This window comes from Meles meles, chromosome 13 (assembly GCF_922984935.1).
Source record: "Meles meles chromosome 13, mMelMel3.1 paternal haplotype, whole genome shotgun sequence".
Taxonomy (NCBI): Eukaryota; Metazoa; Chordata; class Mammalia; order Carnivora; family Mustelidae; genus Meles; species Meles meles.
This window is the reverse complement of record NC_060078.1, coordinates 46547364-46568371: the sequence shown is the minus strand read 5'-3', so window position 1 is coordinate 46568371 and position 21008 is coordinate 46547364. Positions and strand designations below refer to the sequence as shown.

The 21008-nt window shown below is 45.5% G+C and overlaps 1 protein-coding gene across 3 annotated transcripts in view; it reads right to left on the bottom strand.

The window, feature by feature from the left end:
- The window catches only part of WDFY4 (WDFY family member 4), a 271420-nt gene that overhangs the window by 137374 nt on the left and 113038 nt on the right, over positions 1 to 21008 (bottom strand). For all 3 annotated transcript variants that reach the window (XM_046027423.1, XM_046027426.1, XM_046027425.1), the window contains exons 29-38: positions 20019 to 20224; positions 18342 to 18511; positions 15975 to 16100; positions 13065 to 13229; positions 10218 to 10421; positions 9485 to 9599; positions 8077 to 8234; positions 4935 to 5173; positions 2395 to 2516; positions 1068 to 1253 (exon numbers count right to left, since the gene is read on the bottom strand). In XM_046027423.1, the coding sequence (XP_045883379.1) occupies positions 1068 to 1253; positions 2395 to 2516; positions 4935 to 5173; positions 8077 to 8234; positions 9485 to 9599; positions 10218 to 10421; positions 13065 to 13229; positions 15975 to 16100; positions 18342 to 18511; positions 20019 to 20224 (1691 nt within the window). The remainder of the gene's footprint in view (positions 1 to 1067; positions 1254 to 2394; positions 2517 to 4934; positions 5174 to 8076; positions 8235 to 9484; positions 9600 to 10217; positions 10422 to 13064; positions 13230 to 15974; positions 16101 to 18341; positions 18512 to 20018; positions 20225 to 21008) is intronic.

Here is a 21008-nt window from a genome sequence, read left to right as displayed (position 1 = left end):
TCTCCGCCTACTTGTGATCTCTGTCTGTTAAATAAATAAATAAAATCTTTGGGGAAAAAAATAGATGGTCAAATGTACAGAATTTTCAATGCATGATTGTTGGCAAAAAAGAGCCATTTGTAAGCAAGCACTGAGGTCCATCTCACCACTTAATTCACTGCATGTGTATGGGGACAGATGTCCTTTTCCATTAAACTTTTCTCTGAAATGGAATCTGACATTTTGACCTCAAATTATACATAGGCATGTACATACATACATATTTTCCAGTGCTACTTTGGAAAGCCAATGTAATAAAAGTTCTATATCGCTGGGCAGTGTGGGATGATACACATGGAAATAACTAATTCTTGAATCACTGTGAATTTTGTGATGCTGGAAGACTTAAAACAAGTACATGAGCTATAATTTAAGAGTGATGACCACTTTAAAAACAAAATTCCAGGTGGGTGGGCTGGCTGGCTCAGCCAGTAGGGCGTGCAACTCTTGATCTCAGGGTTGTAAGTTTAAACCCACACTGGGTGTAGAGATTATTTAAAAATAAAATTTTTTAAAAAATTTAAAAATTAAAACAACATTCCTATAACTGTATTAACTCATATGAAGGAGAAAATGTTGAGTCACTGAAAGAATTCAAGGATCATTAATATTTTTGGGATGAAAACTTTCACTTGGAACATGAGGAACCTGAGGCTCCAGGTCACTCCATGACTTAGTACAAGGTTTCAAAGCTGGTAGGTGAGTATCAGGGCAAGACCTAGAACCCTAAGCTCTAGGGTTCTAGGGTTCTAGGGTTCTAGGCTAGAGCTCTGACATGGCATCCACTTTCTCTAAGAGATTACTAGAACCTGCTTACATATCTGGCCTTGCTTTCACCCAGGATGCAAAGCAGCATTCATTCTTTGTGAGCAAAGTTTCAGGAGGTCTCAGTGATGTCCATCCCACCCACCAAAGGGATGACAGAGAAGACGTAGCTGGAAAAGGCTCTAGGCCCTAAGTGGAACTCAGGGAAGTCTGCATCTGTGAGATCCAGCACTTCTGTACCCTGGAGCCAAATGGACAGAGACCTAAGTAATGCTGCCAGGCCTTGAGCATCGTCTCCTCCCAGAGTGGGGTAATCTCTTCAATCTTCACTTCACTCTCTCCAGGTTTCACAGAAAGATCAATCTTGCAGGTGTCCTCCAGCTCCTGCCGCCTCTGTGCCACGAGCTGCTGCCACAGGCTTCGCACAATCTTTTGGATGTTGTGCTGGACTAACAGAGAGAACACATCACATAGTCAGGATGGCCTTGGTGCCTCTCCCAGCAAGGGTATATCATGGCTGTTTTTATTGCATCTTTCCTGAATATCACTCAAGCTTGCGAAGCTCCAGCCAGAAAGCAGTCAGTTTGTAGACAATGCTGCCAATATCCAAGTGAGCTGGCCTTTCCCCCACCCCTAACTGCCCACCACCAAGTCCTGCCGGCTTCAGATGTTCAGAGCTGGGAAACATGATTAATGGACACAAAGATTCTCTTTCTCCTACCCCCAATTCCATTAGATGCCAAATAGAAAACTACTTGAGTAAGCTCTAGCTAACCAAACGCCACCTCCCCAACAGCTGTGTCTAACACACCTTTTATGTTAGCACCTCAGAGGAATGGACACCAAGCTCAAAACCATGGCTAGGGACCCAAGACCCAAGCCAGTCCTCTTTCCTGACACTGAATCATGCTTCCTACCACCTACCAATCTCAATGCCCTGGATTTGCCCAAATATCCATCAGGCCAGTTCTACCTGCTGTGCCCCATAATTATAGGACCCTAAATGCCTAAATGCCATTGGGTCTTACACCACTGAGTCACTCCTCTATAGACCATTTTGCTCACTCTAGGAGGATGAACATTGCTCCATTCACTTTACCAGCCAAAACCCAAATATGAGTGTTCATGTTATAATTAACACTGTGTCATAGTACACTTTAAACTCAAAGTTTTAAGCACTGGCTTTGGGCACCTATGTGGCCAAAAGAGAGCAATTCCTAAACACATGGACCTAGCTTCAATTTTTTTTTTAATTTCCAATCCCTTTAACTTGATTTGATGTTCGAAAGATTAAAAATAAACTCCATCAAGCCAAAAATCTCACAGAAATAAGGAATGTATTTACTCTGTTCCCATTTTCTAGAAAAGAAAGTTAAGAAAGAGCTAGTATAAATGAGGTGAGATGACATTCCAGTTCCCTTATCCAGCAGTCTGAAGGAAAATTCAAGAGACCTCCTGAGAAGTGAAATCACCTTATGGTTAAAGCCCCCTAGAATTTTATAGACCAAGTCCCACAGAGTTGAAGAATGCAACCCAGAATTTACCACTACCCAACCACTCTCCCAAAAACAAAAAACAAATATAAGGTACCATCACTCAAACTTGGTAAGTCTTCCTCTCCTTTTTCTCTCCCTTCTTCATTTGGAGAAAGAAACACTTGATGATAAGGAGTCATTCTAGGCTTGGTTTCCAATCCAAATCCTTCTGGATAACTAGGAGATAAGAGATTTTTCACTCCATTTTCCTTGAGATCATTCCATTGTTCTCTATTACAAATAATCACCCCTCAAACTTAGTACATATCAACTGGAAAAACTTATCTATTTGAGTTTAAGCAAACACCTCATGACAACTTCCGTGACAGATAATATACAATTAAAAATAGGAAAAACTCTTTTTTTAAAAAATTCCAGTCTTAATAAATCTAATCCATACTCCCAGCAGATTTCCTGAAATTTCTCCTGGCTGCCCAACCATTAGAACTGGTCATTTGTTTTTGTAGACTCCCAAAATATTGAACTCTGCCTTTGCTTGGCACTGATCTCATCCCACCTGGGAGGGGCCAGGCCAGCTTCATGGGCCTGTGACCTGTACAGTTTCACAGGGTCCACATTTAAAAATGTTCTGTGCTTGGGCTCTGCTGCCACTGTCTTGAAATCTTAGTAATCTTTTTAAAATATTTTACTTATTTATTTGACAGACAGAGATCACAAGTAGGCAGAGAGGCGGGCGGGGGGGGGGGGGGTGGCGCAGGCTCCCTGCTGAGCAGCGAACCTGATTCAGGACCCTGAGATCATGACCTGAGCCACCTTAAGGCAGAGGCTTAACCACTGAGCCACCCAGGTGCCCCAAAATCTTAGTAATTTTTGAACAAGGCCCACATCTCCATTTTTCCTGACCATCATGTAGTTGGTTCTAAGTGGAGGCACAGTGCTTTGCATCCTAAGTTCCTCATGAACTGTGTGCTGTGGGGCTCCTAATCCACGTGCCTTCTTCTCTGGGCCCCTTCAGTCAACTAAGCAGAACATCCACTCAGTACAAGTTTGTGGATTGAACCAAAAATGACAAACAAGGAAATGAAAATATACCACCATATGAGAAAGTCCATTCTTGAACTTCCTAGAATAAAGTCCTTTTGGATTTGGAGACCATTTAGTTGAACAGAGGGATCTGAGGAAGTTGGAAATTCAAGCATACACATACACTGGCATTCCTCTGTTCTCACCTATGCTTCCAACATGGGTAGGCTTACTTTTTTTTTTTTAAGATTTTATTTATTTATTTCACAAACAGAGATCAGAAGTAGGCAGAAAGGCAGGCAGAGAGTGGAGGAAGAGTGAAGGAAGCAGGCTCCCTGCTGAGCAGAGAGCCCAATGCGGGGCTTGATGCCAGGACCCTGAGATCATGACCTGAGCTGAAGGCAGAGGCTTTAACTCACTGAGCCACCCAGGTGCCCCAGGTAGGATTACTTCTTAAAACACAGGCAAGAGAGCGGAACCTCCCACTTTAACCCAGCAAAAAGGAATTCTTTTATATCAAACAAATAACATGGCAAGGGCCTCCTCTGGGCTAGAAGTGTTTTCTGGTGATTGCCAGAGAGTTTTAAGACAAATCAAGTTGAGTTTCCTAACATTCAATAGTCAGTTTGACCAGATTTTTGGAATTTTTTTCAAGTAATAAAACAGAATGTGTACTGGGATTAAACAACAACAATAGCAACAACAATAAGACAAGAGCAAAGTATATCGCATAGGTCTCCTTTCCTCTATGCTCAACACAGCTCTATTAATAAGATCACATTTGTAAGCAGTATGGTGCTTACTGGTGATAGAGAATATTCACAGAGAAAAAGAGGAAAGTACCTATACACAGAGAAATCTAACATATTTTCAGAATTTGGGATTTCAGAAAATGATTTAAATAAACTTAATTCAGGGAGTGTCTGGGTGGCTTAGATGGGTAAGCATCCAACTCTTGGTTTCAGCTCAGGTCGTGATCTCAGGGGCGTAGGATGGAGCCCTGTGTCCGGCTCCATGCTCAGTGCAGAGTCTGCTTATCTCGCTTATCTCTCTCCTTCTGCTCCTCCCTCACAGCTCATGCTCTCTCCCTCTCATACAAATAAATAAAATCTTTTAAAAGGTAAACTTAATTCAGTTTCTTTTTATTAGTATTTCTTATATAAATTTGCTTATGGATATCATTTTATATCACAAATAGTGTGTAGGTAGAAAATCATGTCTGGCTTGCATGATACAATTTATTACAAATTTTCCCAGTGTAAGATTACATTTATCAAATGTTAATATTTCTGAAATCGGGCTGCATCATAAAATCAATTATATATTCAGTGTTGGAGCTTTCTGCCCCTAAAATGAAATCAATAAGCTATCTTACAACCTGAGAATTATGGAAATGGGGTAAATTATTATTCCTGACGATTCCAGTGGCTCAGTTACATGGACAGATTTGAGGACAATCTACTGTACTGTCAAACACTGCACATAATTTGGACAACCAGATAAACAAAGAATATATATATCATTCGTGTTGACCCCAATCAAGTGTCCATTTGAAGCTTGCTTTTCTGCATGGACCACTAGCAGGCAAGGAAAGAAGCAGGCAGCTCTTACCTTCTCTCACTGAGCAGCAAAAAGCAATGCATGAGACACAGGAGGAAGCTGACGTTGGAGTTATAGGTAGCAAGGATAATGTCCCAGTGTTCCTGTAGGAAGCCCAAGATGCTGAGAAGACTGAGGCACTCGGAGAGGGATTGCTGCGGCTTGGACAGGCAGTACAGAATGACTTTGTTTAAACTGCTGTATAAGGCACTGATGACAGCATCCCTTTGAGAAGAGGCATTCTCGATGACCTGTGCCATAAAATAAACACACACACACACACGTATGCTTATGAACACTTTGCGAGTTTTAGATATGGACCCAGTTAACTATGAAAATGACACAATCTTAGATTCTGTTCTGTATTTCAAAAAGTGATGTGATCTAAAATTCAAGTAGGACAACTTTCCTCTACCTTTGAGCTTCTATTTAAGTGAATGATCACTAAAGTAAATTCGCATAGCTGGATTCATCAAACACTTGTGCAGAAGAGGATTTTTTAAAAAAATTTAAAATTTAAAATTTAAAATTTAAAAAAAGAAAAGAAATTAAAAGTTGACCACCCTCATATTATAAAAATAGACATGAACCAGAAATTTCTAAAATGCTGATAATGTGGCTGATACTCAAAATATAAGATCACACTATTAACAGTGTCTAATTTTTTAATATATTATTAACTATTAATAGTAGTTATGTGTAGAGTGTTTACAATATTCCAGTTATCCTATGTATTTTTGCATTGATTTACATGCATTGCCACATTTAAACATCATAACATCATGAAGTAAGCCCTAAGATTATCCCACTTAAGGGATAAGGCGACTGAGGGTCAGAGAGCTTCAGTGGTCAGCAAAGGTCAAACCCACACCAGACACTCGAGTCATGTTCTTAGCCAGCATATCATCTAAAGTACGAGAGGCCAACAAATTTCTGTACATGAGAAACTAAGAGGGGGAGGCAGATGGTCCTGATTCGTACCCTTAATACTGGTGTGTCCACCCATCTATTTGGCTTCATTGTATCTAATAGACAACAAAAGTCCTGGAGATCTAATGCACAGCATAGCGATTATAGACAATAATACTGTCCTATAAACTTTAAAGGTGCTAAGAAAAATAAATAAATAAATAGAAATGAATAAATGAAGGTGCTAAGAGACTAGATCTTAATTGTTCCCACCACGAAAAACAAATGATAATTATGTGATTTGATAGGGGTATTAACAAACACTGTGATGGTTATCCTGTTGCAATCTATAAATGTATCAACTTAAAATTATACAATGTTATAGCTCAATTATATCTCAATAAAAATACATTTACAATTTTTTAAAAGAATCCATAGCCAAAAATTATGTGCAAAATGTTTCTCTATTCAGAAGATCATGTTAGTCATAGATCGCTCTCTTAGAATTGCATAGATAATGAATGTGTTTATGCCTATGAATTTAAGTTTTATTTAAATATGCTGGAAATTGGGATTCATGTTTTTAATCATCATCCTGTCTTGCTGCTCAGATAGGTCACAACTATCCACCTGAACTTAAGATCTGTGAGAGTCAAAGGCAGCGAGAAGGAGAGAAGGATGAGGGATATGTGCAGAGCAGAGTCTGGCCTGGCATCCCCCTGAAGGCACATCAGCCCCAGGGGGTACCCATTCTTTGATGTTAGCTCTGAGTATTTGCTTTGACCACTGGAGAGCTGCTGTGGGCTGAATGTTCCCCCCTGAAACACCTATGTTGAAAATCTAGCTTCCCACGGTGATGGCACTTGGAGACAGGTCTCTGGGAGGTAAGTAGTCATGAGGATGGAGCCCCCATGGTGGGATGAGTGGCCTTATGGGAAGAGACAATAAAGAGCTTGTGTCCCCTCTCTCTCCATCACATGAGGACACAGTGAGGAGATAGCCATCTGCAAACCAGGAAGAGAGCCCTCCCCAGACACCAGATCTGTGGGCATCTTGACCTTGGACTCCTCAGCTTCTAGAACCATGAGAAAGAATGTTTGTTGGCTAACCACCCAGTCCATGGTTCTGTCATCACGGTCCGAACCAAGACCGGAGCTCTGTGGCTACTTTCATTTCTCAACGCAACTTCGCAAGAATCTGATCCTAATCCCCTCAGAGCCAACAAGGCATATTTCTCCCATCTTGGGGCTATTCTAGAGGGAGCATCTGAATACAATCTGACTATCACCCTAGGAACTATGCCAAGGCCCTGTCCTGGGGTCTGCAGGTGACTCCAAAGACAGAAATATTCTGGGGACACTCATGCTACCGCTCTAGGAGGTGTGAAGAGGAAGGAGGGGGTTCCCCTGGGTTCTGCTGCAGAAGGCGAGCCGAGAACCACTGGTGGGAGTTTCTGGAGGCAGATTTCAGCTTTCCAGCAGTCACAGGTGCCCCACTGGCTGGGACCGCCTCACACCAGCAGGAGCTCCTCAGACAGGGAGGGTTCAAGGAATGAGTGAATGGCCACTTGTCAGGAAAAGTCTCTAGAATGGAAGAGGAGGACAAAGTAAAGGGTTCCCCTCCAGAATTTGGAGATTGTGTGATTCTGTGTGTGTGTACACATGTACAATAAAAAATGTGCACACATGTACACACAAACTTACATCTGAAGGTGTATCTACAGGCACACATTTGCTTGCGTGGGTGTGTATGTAGACTGATCTGGGAGAGACGGAGAGCATATGCAGGAATAACAGGGCTGGGAAAAAATACTCATGAAAACTGCAGGAAGGCCCAAATATGACCCATAGGTCATACGAAGAATGAAATGAAATAGGCCTTTCGGAAATAAGGGAGATTTTTGACCCTTTGTTGATGGGGAGTAACAATAACAAAGATTAAACCAATAATCACAATAAAAACCTGAAGTGGAGGGTGTGGAGTCTAGGAGGGGACAGAGCTCAGGTGCCAGCATGGGGAGTTCCGTTCCCACTTCCCGAGACAGCTCTCAAGGAGCCTGAGGTAAGAGCCCTGAAGGGCATGCAATATCCACCAGGTACTACCTGGGCCGGATAAGTCCTCCTCCTTCCTCACACCCCTCTCAGACTCGATTTCCAGGAAGGACAGCCAACAGTAAGTCATACAGACACTTGGTGGGTCAGCAGGAGATCCCCTCCCCCCACCACGGCCAGCACAGGATTCTTACCACCACGATGCGGTCTGTGATGAAGAGAAGAATGTGTCTGGGGTCTGCTGAGAACATCCCACTGTACAGTTTCTCCACCAGCTTCTGGGTGAAGTGGGAGATGTTTGCAAGTGAAGGAACAGCGGCAGCTTCCGCATTTGGCTGAGGCTCTTTACTGCCTGGGGGTGGGGGAGGGCGTGGTGAGGACATAGACCACTTCTGAGAAATCATTAGCATCTGAATCCCCTTCTCTCCACAATAGTCTCCAAGTCCCTCGTGGCACCCAATCACAGCTTACTCACTTCTGTATACCCCAGTGTAACCTTCTGTATACTCTGTTGCTGGAAAATGGGGTCTTATACACAGTAGGTGCCCAGTGAATACACTTGCTTTTCAAAGTTAGGTTAGTCTTGAACAATTTTGTCAGTGACATAAACCAAGTGGGGAGAAGGCAAACCAGGGGCAGCATTTTTTCCACCATGCATCTGGAAGGTGGATGGAGGAGAACTTAAGGCCCAAGGTAAATGGGGAGGCTGTCATGGTGACCCAAGGCCCTGTGGCTACAGGGAGCAGAGGATAAAGCTAAAAAGTTGATCGGTCTGTGCTCACCACCATGGCAGGCACTGTGTACAGCGGGGTGTGATGATCTCAGCTAATCCTTGTGAGAGCCCTCTGAGCTAGCCACAGTCGCCATCCTCACTCACAACTTCAGGCACCTGCCCCGAGTCACACAGCCGTCTAGTGATAGAGCCCAGAGCAGAAATGGGACTACCAGCTTAATGCTTTTCACTGCGCTACCTTCCTGCCCTGCAGATGCTCTCCAAGAAAGACCAAAAGTCAGGGTTGCCACGCTGTGGGGCAAGGAAGAGTCTGGAAGATGAACCATGTCACTAAGGATTCCGTGGCTCAGAAACCACAGAGAGGACGTTAGTGTTGTTCTGTGGGGAAGGTACGGCTCCCCAGACCTAAGTATTCTGAAGGCATCTTCAATCTCAACTTCTTAGGGGCAATGGCATCATCTTCATCCAGGGTCGTCTGTTGAAGAAACCCTTGCTGTGCCCAGTCTTGGGGGCAGAGAACAAGATGCTGAGCAGAAGAATGTTAAATTCTAGCTGCCATCTTGACTTCCCTCAAGGGAAGAGGCCAATCTTACTGAAGCCAGAGGAGAGTGGATTTGGGTTTAGAGGCTTTCTGTCTCTGAGTGGCCCAGTAATGGCAGGGGTGTCATGGAGAGGGTCACCATGCCTTCCTTAGAGCCTCTAGGCAGCATTGGTGAGCTCTCTTTGTGGATTTGTGGAAGGATTGACTTGCAGGTAGAGGGTAGCTTCAATGGCTCCCAAGGGTCCCTGCAGTCCTGTGAGCCAGGGGCTGGTTTTCCTGTTCAGTTGCCGGAAGCTCTGTCATAAAGGAGAAGGTTACCCCTACTCACCTCTGAGCATGGGCACATTGCCTCCATTCAGCATGTGAAATATTTCCATGGTGGAAAGCAGGACCTCAGACTGGAAGTCTCGCTTCTGTTGGCTGGTGGCATTGTGTGGAGAAGCCTGGAAGCATATTGGGGTCTAAGAGAGTGGCCACACAGCCATCACATCAACCTCATGCCATCAAGCCTTCCTGTGTGCCCCGTATGCTAATACCACAGCTGCCGGGAGTGTGGGCAGTCCGCTGCTCACAACTGCCCCTTCCCCAGGGCATTGCCCTCAGCTGATGAAATCCCCTTACCAGAGAGGTGAAGCCCACTTCCTGGGTGGAGGAGGCAAGTTGTGGAGGACCCACAGGAGACCATTTCTTAGCTTGCTTTTCCCCTGTCCCCCTCTGCCGCTCTTTTCTGCTTCCTCTGAGAATACAGCCCCCAGATAATTTCCATAAAATCCCAGCTTTAGGCTCTGCTTCTAGGGACCTGGCTAAGCTCTGCCCTTGCCCATCTATCCAAATGCTGCTTGGTGAGCTCCCTGCCGTGCAAGGGTCTGCCATTCCCACCACATCATGGCAGTCCCAGGAGACGTTCTCAACCCCCAGCTGGCTGACATCTGCAGGCCGAGGTGAGCTCTCCAGAGAGATCAGCTCCCAGGTCTCCCTTGGAATCCCCCGGCCTTGTGGTGCCCATGTCCTCCCAGGCTTCTCCCACAACACACAACCCCAAAACACCCTTTCCAGCTCACCTCCAGGAGCACTTCCAGGGGCAGCCACTGCTTGGGGTTGGAGGCCGCCAGCAAGAAGTCCCTCAGCAGTCGCTGCATGAACTCTCTCAGCTGCTTCCGCGTGGGATGCGACTTGGCAGGAGCCTGTGGACCCTCTGCAACATCATCACCTTCGGCTTCCGCCCCGGGGCTGCCGGCATTCTGGGCAGGCTGAGTCATGGGCTCCTCCAAGATGAGAGAACACCAACATGAGTGGCCCGCCTGCCTCAGGGCACTCTTGTGTCCACCTCTGAGATGTGCACAGGTGGAATTCTTATCAAGCCCACTAACATGGAAGGCAATCGAGGCTCTGAGGAAGAAGGCCACTTGCCCAGAGTTTCACTGCTCATCAGGGGGCCCACTGTGTTCTCTGAACATGAGGTAGGCGGGAGCCATGGAAAGAGGCTGAGCACAGAGCAAGAGAGGCCTGCAGTGGTCAGCGACAAGCAGTGTATATGGGGATGCCTGGCCTCATGGGCTGTGTGCAAGACAGCCTGTCCTCACCTCCTGGGGGAGCCCTCACCTTTACTGCCTGCCTGGGCCTGCTGACATTGACAGACAGGACCACCTGCTGAGACCAGGAGGACTTCCTCAAGGCCTGGCATCCAAGTCCCAGGAGCACCTTGGCCTTCACTTTCTCATTTTTATGTTTATAAAAATATGAGATCCATGAGGCAGGGGTTGTCAGCCCAGATACATCCAGGAGGACATGGGGATGCTGGGAGACCAAATGACACACCCAAGGACACGCGGCCAGGGGTTCCTGACTCTGGCCCATGAACTTTCCATGCACATTCATCTGTCGGCACCTCCCTTTGCTCATTCATAAAATTAATGCAGCCGTTCTTAATTAAGCCATAAAATGAATTTAATGGCACCGAGGGAGGTGGTGACTACATTAATTAGCTCCGTGTGGACTTGACTGGAAAGATGCCATATATATTTACAGCAAATCGAAGCTTTTTGGCCACCAGCCTTCTGCATGAAGAGGGCCTGTCGTGTTTTCTTTGCATTCTTTGCAACAAAGGCCTTTTGAAGCTGACTTGGAGCTGGGACAAGGCTAGGAGGTGTGGGGATAAGCGTTTTGAAACCGGAGCCAGGAGTCTCAAGACAGGGTCTGGCTCCTCTGCAGTCACTGGGGAGGTGACTTTGGGCCAGGCCTGCCCCCAGGCAGGAACCATGGAGTGTGAGGAAGAAGAGCCCTGGGTCAGAGTGTGGGCTGCGGGCAGGCAGCCGGCTGGAACCCCCGCTCAGCAGATGGCGAGCCTGGCCTGCAGGTGTAGGAGTTAAGGTGGGGCTCTGGACTAAGGATGTTAGGCCACAGACTTCAGGGTCCTGGTCCTCTCCAGAGGCCCTAGTGTGGGGGATGATGAGGGACAGCCTCTAGGACTGTCCTTCCTCCCTGACTGGCCCGGGGATGCCTGGACTCTGTCCCACCCACCACCCCTCCAGTGCAACCCACAGTGATTTCCTTTGCTCTTTACTGCATCTTTTTTTTTAATGCCTACTTTTCCAGTATGTTCCTTTAGTTCATATTAACCCAACAAACCATTTTATCTTTTTGCAAATGTTCTAGTCTTTATGTTTAGTTTTTTCATTAAAACCAATTACTTGAATTTTATTTGGCCATTTAATTTTATTTTAAACTGACTGATGGAAAGGAACGGGGCCTTGGGGTGAGAGAGTGAGGTTTCAGTCTTGGCTCTGTCACTCATGAATCACATAAACTCTGGCCTATTTCCTTCTCTCAAACATTTTGTGAGATGGGTCTTACGGCCCCCACGACACGCAGCAGAAATTGCTCGGCCCCACTTGGCCTCTCTGGATCTCACTGTCCCCCTTTCAGAAACCACTTGCCGAGGGTGCTGCTAGGGTCAGGTAAAGCACCAGGCTCAGGTCCCTCCAGGTGTTCAGCATATGGGAGCTATCACCATGAACACACTTCTAGAAAAGAGGAGCTGAATGAACACATTGGTTCTATCCATTTGGTTGTTTAGCCAAGAATTACGGAACAAATAATGCATGCCCACACTGTGCACAGTACAGCTTCCAAACCTTCCACGTAGCACTGCGTGCCTTCTAACATGTTCCTTTAGCCGTGGTTATGGATTTGCAGACACGTGTCACCAGTTCACCCTCCCTGCTGGGGTCTCAGCTTCCTACTGCACTGTGGTAGGGGTGTTGAGGGGATGTCTGTCCTTCCTCTCCTTCATCTGCCCTTCCCACCGTCCTCACCTGTTCTCCCTAGCCACATGCTCCCAGCCCACCAAGCCCGCTTGGCCCGCTGGGCCTCCCTTCCTGTGGCCCACACTCACATCATGTCCTCAGGACCCAGTCGGCCCTCTGCCCTCCCAACCTTGGCTTGTTTAGCTCTAAGCTGGGCCTCAGCAAACCCTCTGACTGCAAAGAGTCCCGAGTCAGGGCCTGCAAACGGGATGAGAGGCGTGATCCCCAAAGATAGGACACTTCCTATTCCGTGTCTCCTGTCAGGGGTATGGGTCACTGGTTTCTTGGGATGGAATTTATTGGTTCACATTAGCAGCATGAATATTCCATACAGAACTGGACTTGGTCTGCCAGTAAATTTCTCATTACTGAGATTCCTGACAACTCAAAAAATTACTGAATCTCAGAGCTGAAAGACAACTCAAGCTGCATCATAGCCAAGAAAAGGAAAATTACCCAAGTTGTTTACTTAATGTTTCAGCCAAGTTGCCTTAAAATGCATTTTAATTTGCGGTGAGGCTAGGGAGAACTGTTACCCTTTGGTCTTGAAGCATGGTAACGCTCACCCCTGCTCTCACTGGGAAGGGCAGTGACATGTCCTACCTTGTGGGTCCCCAGAGGGAAGGTGACTGCAGCCAACGTCTGGAGGAACTCTGGGGCTCGCCAGGCGGGATCCTGGGGGTAGGTGCTGTGCACACAGCCAAGGAAATGCAGCACGCTGGCAGGAAATGTCCGTTCCCAGGTGTCATCTCCAGAGCCTCCTGGGGGCTGAAGACACACTTCATGAGAGGCCGAGCATGAGAATGTGGCTGGCGACTGCAGGGAAGCCAGAGGATCTGAAGTCGAGGGCTTTCTGAGATAGTCAGCAGGACACCTAAATTTAGACACCTAAGTCTGTGGGTTAGCCCAGGATACTGGTCACCAGTGGGGGAAGGGGTTAATATGTGCAGGCATTGTTACAGGGCTTCACACACATTCCTCTTCTCCCCTCACAACCACTCTCTACATTTACACCTATTTTACAGATGGGAAGACAGAGGCACAGAGAGGTTGGGTAGCTTGCCAAGGTTACCCAACAGATAAGCAACAAAGCCAGGAATTGAACCCAGGCAATCTGGCTGTAATGTGTGTGTGTGTGTGTGTGTGTGTGTGTGTGTGTGTGCGTGTGATTATGCTAAGAAAGTAGAGATCATACTTTTTTCTCCTTTTAAAAACAGGAATGTATTTAATTTTTATGATATACTCTTTTAACATGTAATTAGGTGATTTTTTTTCTTTTAGCCACATACCTATGATGAATTGCACCAACAGATTTTTTGCATTTTTGCAAAGAGCTCACTGAGTCACTCTGTTAAACTCTCAGTGCACTTCCTTATTCTGTTTGTAAATATTTTATTTATGATTTTGAGTGCATATTTATAAATGATAGTGGGCTGCAGTTTTCTTTTTGTTTTATGTTTGTCAGGTTTTTTATCAGTATTATGCCAGCTTTACTGAAAAAGAAACTCTTCTCCTTTCTTTTTATTGAAGAAGATGTTAAATCCATAATTCTTATATTATTTAAGTTGCTCTTATGAAACTCTTGGGCTCCATTTTTTTTTTCATTATTGCCTTGTTTAGGCTCTTAAATGTCTCTTTGATCTTGTTTGGGTAATATTTTATTCAGTTTGCACAAATGGTCTTTTTTAATTCATTTAATTTTCTGTATGATTATTTCTCCCATCTTTGTATGTGCAACTCATGCTCTCTTTACCCCACACCTTCCGACTATGTAAGGAACTGAGGACTTGTGGGTTGATTTAAAGAACCGACTTCAGATATATCTCCTGATTTTTTTTTACTGTCTAGTTCTAAGATTCTAATATTTGGCATCTTCATTTTTTTGTTGTTGTTGTTGCTTTCTAGAATTAATGTGATTGCAGTTTTAAAGACCTCTTGACTCATATTTTGTTAATGTGGTTAGACTTTTTGTTTTTTATTATTGTTATCCATTGCATTTTGTTAAGTCCTCGTCAGAGCATGTGAACTGTATACTTTCCTTCTTTGGAAAACTTACTCATGGTTCCATTACAGACCTAATGTTCAATTAATTTTGGAGTTGGGTGCCTGAAAAAAATGCATATTTTCAGTTTGCAGCATAAAGAGTTTGTTACCTTTGTAAGTAGTTAGGTTTATTTTGAAAAAGCAAAAAAATTGAAAAACATGAAAGCAGGTAAAACAAAGAAAACGTATAGTCTGCTGAGAGGAGTAAAATAATAATAATAAGAAGAAGAAGACCAAGCATTTACATTATCATGTCAAACATAAAATCATTATCTGGGGAATTACAGATGTGACTCTTACACTGGGTCAAAAGTGAAGACCTCATAGCTGGCGCTGTGAGGACTGCGCTGGGGACTCCCATACAGGATCATGGGACGTGCATTAGATGTAGGGACGTGTATGTATAATGTCTAATGCAACCTTCCTGAAAAGTGCATCCAAAAGAAAACACATGAAGGTCACTGACTGACCCACTATTTACAACCCAGAATTCACACTAAGGAGAATATCAAACTACAGAGAAAGGATATCTGCTCACTAAAGTTCTTTACAGAGTTTTTATAACAATGAACATTCTGAAAAGCAACATAAATTTCCATGTACAAATATAGATAATTCCCAACAACATGTTGAGACAAAAAGGCAAGAGGGGTTTATGTGGCCCAACCTTCTGTAAGGCTACGGTACAATCCTAGGTGTCTGGAAGAAAATTCCCCTGAGGTTCACAGTGGTTATCTCCGCATGGGTATGTTTCAAGTGATTTTTACTTTCGATCTTCCTCTTTGGTTAAAGTTGTAAAGGTAAACAAAGCAATAAAGTTTCCCCACACAGAATCAAGCCTCCAGTCACCATTGGGGTCTACAGAATGAAGTCAGAAGTTTTCAGCCTCCCATGCAAATTCTTGTTGATCTGGCTCACAATTACTCCCACTCACAGGGGGCCTTCACCCCATCACACTTGCCTCCATGTCAAAAATAACCTCTCCACCTACCTCTCGAGGACCCTGAAGTCCTGAGTTAACGGCTCTCCATGTCATGTATGTGGTTGGTGGCATCTGTCTTTTCTAACAGGTTTCTACCTCACAGCTCACCCATGTGTGAGGCCCACTTGTCATGGCAGAGGCGAGCTTCTTGAGGAAAGAGGTCCCTTTCTACCTCCTCCCAGTCCCCTGAAGCTCCTGACCTAAAGCAGTTGCCCAGAAATGTTCCCCTGACTGAAGGCATTAAATCTCCCAGCGAAGAAACTCAAATATGTAAACAAATGGAAAATAGATGTTCTCTGGCAAGAGTGCATAAACTCTACTGGGGACATTTAGGCTGGGGAACCCACCTTGCCTCTTCTACCAAGCATTCTGAATAACACTTGTTAATTATCAGCAAGGGAAACTGCTGGAAAAAGTCAAGGTGACTCTTCCAGATTTGTCTTCCCATCAGAACCTCCTCATGAGATGTGGCGGGGGATGGGTCTCACCTGGCTCATGGTGGCTTTCAGCATTTCCAGGAGCAGCAGAGCACCTTCCGTGCACAGCCCAGCTCGGAGGACTTCTTCATTGTGGTGCTTCTGCAGGAGCCACTGGAGCATAGCATCCAGGCTATCCTGAAAGAGGGGGTAGGGGCTATAGAGAGGCCAGTGGAGGTACACCAAGCGGATCGGCTTTCCAGCCAGCACACCGTGTTTCCCAGGGCACCTGAGTGGGAAAGGCAAACAGCACAGTAGCGGTGCAGACAGCCTAGGTGGCTGGCCCATGTGGAGAACGTCAGCCCGCTCGGCGGTCATTAGGGAAGTACATGGCTCCGAGAAGATGCTCCAGACCCACCAGTGATTCACCTTGACTTCAGTTCTTCCATTTGGTTTGTGATCCCAATTAACTTTCATGAATTTTTGTAAGTGAGACTACAGAGGACATATGAGGAGTTCAAAGGCTTTGGGGAAGGTGCCGAGTGTAGCAGAGGGAACACGGGGCTTGGCCAGCAGGGCAATCTGACTTTGCCTCTTTAAAAGCTGGGCTTATGTAAGCTATGCAGCCTCTTGGCAACTCAGTTTCCTTCTCTGTAAAATGAAAATTACATCCTCTTCCCCATGGGATGGTTATAAATATCAAGTGAAATAAAATATGTAACACATCTGGGGCGCCTGGGTGGCTCAGTGGGTTAAAGCCTCTGCCTTCGGCTCAGGTCATGATCCCAGGGTCCTGGGATCGAGCCCCGCATCGGGCTCTCTGCTCCGGGGGAGCATGCTTCCTCCTCTCTCTCTGCCTGCCTCTCTGCCTAGTTGTGATTTCTCTCTGTCAAACAAATAAAATATTAAAAAAAATATGTAACACATCTATCATGGGTCCTGACATTCAGGAGATGTTTGTTCCCTATGATACGTTCCTGGAGAAACAGAAATACACGGTTTCGGTGAACTTAGCACAGCATACTAAGAACTTTATTTTGAAGTGTGATCTCTAATACTACTAGCATATATCAAGATTTAGATAGGTCAAATATAAGGATGTCAAGAGAGGTGGATTTTCTAGCCTTCTATTTAACCCCTCTCCCAATTTCAATTCAGGGCAGTTGAACTCAACTCAGTTGAGACTGAGAAACAATTTTCTAAATCTGCTATTTGTCAGGCGCCCAGGAAGGTGAGTAAGAAGTAGGATCTGCACTTGAGGAGCTCAGAGGCTAAAGAGAGAAGAAGTCACATAACTGTGTTAGTGCCATTAAGGGGAAGGTGCTAAGGCATACAGGAGGGAATGAGTCCCCCTGCCTAGGGACCTGAGCAAGAGGCGGAATCTGTGCTGAGAGTCCGTCCACCCCCTTACCAGGTGGGTGACATGGGAGTAAGAGCTTGTTAAAGGCACAGGGGCGGCAAGCACACAGCAGCTGGTCTCACTGGAGAGGCGACTAAGGAGGTTCACAGCACAAAGGGTGGGCAGGTGAACAAAGTGGGTTGGAGAGACAAGTGAGGCCCCTAGTTACAAAGGGTGTTGATGCCAGCTGTGGAATCGGAACCCCATCCATCAGGGGAGCTCATGAAGCCTTGGATGTGGTGCAAATGAATGAGTGAGGGGCTGTTTGGTGAAAAGCTATACCTAGTAAGTGTAGGCTCCTCTCTGGAGAAATTTGGCTAAAGAAGGACAGGAGGAGGATAAGTAAGACAGCAGTTGGTCAAGAATGGGCATCAAGGGGGCAGCTTCTGCTTTTAGGTGGGACACAGTTCACATATTTATGGTCTATGAGGAAAGAGTCCATAGAAAGGGAGGTGCTGAAAATACAGGAGAAAAGTCAACTGATGGTGAAGCCACTCAGGAAAGGGGTGGAAGGAATCCATCAGTCTTTGCCAGTGACAACAGAGAGAAGGTGATGAAGAGGGTCATGGCATAAATAGGTGGTAGAAAGTGAGGTGTCAAGGCAATGCCCCTCCGGGATCCTCCACTCCCACGGTGAGGTAAGTTATCTGAGCACAGGGCAGCTTTGGGGCAGAAGACTTAGGAGCACATATGGCTGACACTAAAATGCATAAACCGAGGCTCTAATTCTGCGGTGGAGCAATTCGCCTCCCCCTGTCACCCCCATCATCATGTGACTTCTCTAGCCATGCCCAGAAAGAGAAAGACTTAAAACCCAGACCTGTGGCAAGGAGGATTGGAGGCAGAGGCCCAGGAGCTCAGGGGATCTGAAGAACTAGCCAAGGGGGTAGCAGTGTGAGGCAAGGAAGTGGGTCAAACACTATACGAGTTGGAGGACGTGGATGGAGGCAGGGATAGAGAATCTTAGGGAAGTGTCTTGGTCACATGGGATCATAAAAGCAGGTGTGTCACTCCATCCCAGGGGCACTCCAAGAACCTACTTTGGGCCCATCCGTCAGCTCTGTAAGTGGCGTCTGCAGGAAGAAGGTGGACACAATGAGGTAGACTTCCGGAATATGCACATGGTGGCCCAGAAAGTCCTTCAGGACGCGGAAACCAGGAAGCAGGCAGGAGCTCTGGTCAGGCGTGGGGGCCTGGCTCTTCAGGTTATCTGTAGATCAGGTGGAAGGGGCACAAAATCTAATTGAGAACAACTGCTATTGCTTCTGGTCAAGGTGGGGATTGGGCAAAGGAATTCCCTGCCACCTACCCATCCCACAGAAATGCCAGATAGAAATATACATCATACGTACACGGGCATAAGAAAGTATTCAAAAGAGTTCCTTTTCCTATTCCTGACGTACACATTCATTCCTTCATTTGTTTATTCAAAAACAGATACTTATTTGGTGCCTACTACCTTAGAGGCAGTAGGGCAACTTTATACTAAACAATAGGGACATAGCATTTCAACAAAATATACAGAACCCCAGACCCTCACCAAGTACTTAGAACGTAGTGAGAGGGAGGGACATTAAGGAATTAAATACCCAAACAAATAGACGCTTGTGAATTGTGACAAGAACCGTTGGTGGGAATGCAAGCTGGTGCAACCACTATGGAAAACAGCATGGAGGTTCCTCAAAATGTTGAAAATAGAAGTACCTATGACCCAGCAATTGCACTACTGGGTATTTACCCTAAAGATACAAACATATCTTGTGATCTGAAGGGGCACGTGCACCCGAATGTTTATAGCAGCAATGTCTACAATAGCCAAACCATGGAAAGAACCTAGATGTCCATCAACAGATGAATGGATAAAGAAGATGTGGTATATATACACAATGGAATACTATGCAGCCATCAAAAGAAATGAAATCTTGCCATTTGCGATGACGTGAATGAAACTAGAGGGTATCATGCTTAGTGAAATAAGTCAACTGGAGAAAAACAACTATCATATGATCTCCCTGATATGATGAAGTGGAGATGCAACATGGGGGGTTAGGGGGTAGAAGAAGAATAAATGAAACAAGATGGGATCAGGAGGGAGACAAACCATAAGTGACTCTTAATCTCACAAAACAAACTGAGGTTTGCTGGGGGGAGGAGGGTTGGGAGAGGGGGGTGAGGTTATGGACATTGGGGAGGGTATGTGCTATGGTGAATGCTGTGAAGTATGTAAACCTGGCGATTCACAGACCTGTACCCCTGGGGATAAAATTACATTATATGTTTATAAAAAAATTAAAAAAGAAATAAAAAATTTTAAAAAAACAATAGGGACAAAGAGAGTATAATAGAGGTGCCCTAATTCAGGTGGAACCCTCCTCTCCTGGAGGAAGCAACATTTGAACTGAGACCAGAAGATGGACCCACACCAGCCAGGAGAGCCTTCCCGGTGTTGTGGGCTGGGGGAAACATCTCAGGAAGAGGAAAGGGGCTAAGGAACTTTTGAGGAATGGAAGGAAGCCCCCAGCATCTGGAAAGCAGTGAGGACAAAAGAGGATCCCGACCAGGAAGTAGGAGGTGACTGGGGCTTATGGAGGTCAGGGGTCGAGCTGATCCTACTGCAAGAGCTGTGAAGGCCCCAAGCAGGAAGGAGCCTGGCAGGTCCTCAATCGTAGCCCAGGATGAGGTGGCGTCCCACCTCCTAGAGAAGGCCGCACACTCACCTATCACAATGTCCACACCCTCCGAGCTGCGCTCCACCCAGGATCCTGCACACAGGCCATCTTTAAATCGCCCACGGAGGGAGGGGCTTGCCAAAAAGTGCAGCAACAGTTTCAACCCCAGCACGATGGTGCTGGGATGCACGTGGCCCTGCACAAGGAGCAGGAACCAGTCAGGCCCCAGGCTCAGAAACATCTCTTCCTTTGTCCTGCAGGGTTCAATGAATGCAGTAAATTATCTCTTAGTTTGTGAGCAAAGATCACGTCCAGAAGATACAAATAATGTCCAGCCTCACTTGTCATCGAGGAGAGGCAAATTAAGGTTAAGCTGGATATTACTTAGTGAAGTATATGTTATATTTTTAAAGAATGGTAAAATAAAATGCTGGCAAGGCTGCTGTAAAAGCCCTACTCCACTAGTACTCATACTTACCAGGTCTGACTAGCCACTCCTCTAATTATATCAATACAGTCACATAAAACACATAATGGTTGGTTAACTCCCTTTTCAAATACACAGAAATTAAATTAATGGACTAATCCATTGAAATTAATCAAAATTAATTTCAATGGAATAGTCCAATATTTATGCATATTTATCAATTTAAGCAAAATACATGTTTAAGTGTCACATTCAAAAATGAATTTTAAAATTATGAGTTTAAGGGGCGCCTGGGTGGCTCAGATGGTTAAGCATCTGCCTTCGGCTCAGGTCATGATCCCAGGGTCCTGGGACTGAGTCCCACATCAGGCTCCCGGCTCAGCAGGGAGTCTGCTTCTCACTCCCTCTCTGTTCCCCCTGCTTGTGCCCGCTCTCCTTCTCTGCCTCTCTCTCTGTCAAATAAATAAATAAAAATAAAATCTTAAAATGATGAGTTTGGAGAATACAAACTTGCTAGAAGGGAATGGAGGGTAGGGAGGTAGGCAACCAAACCTCAGGGGTAATGGCTCAGCAAAGGACTCTGCCTCCTGGGAACCAGAGTAGGGTCAATC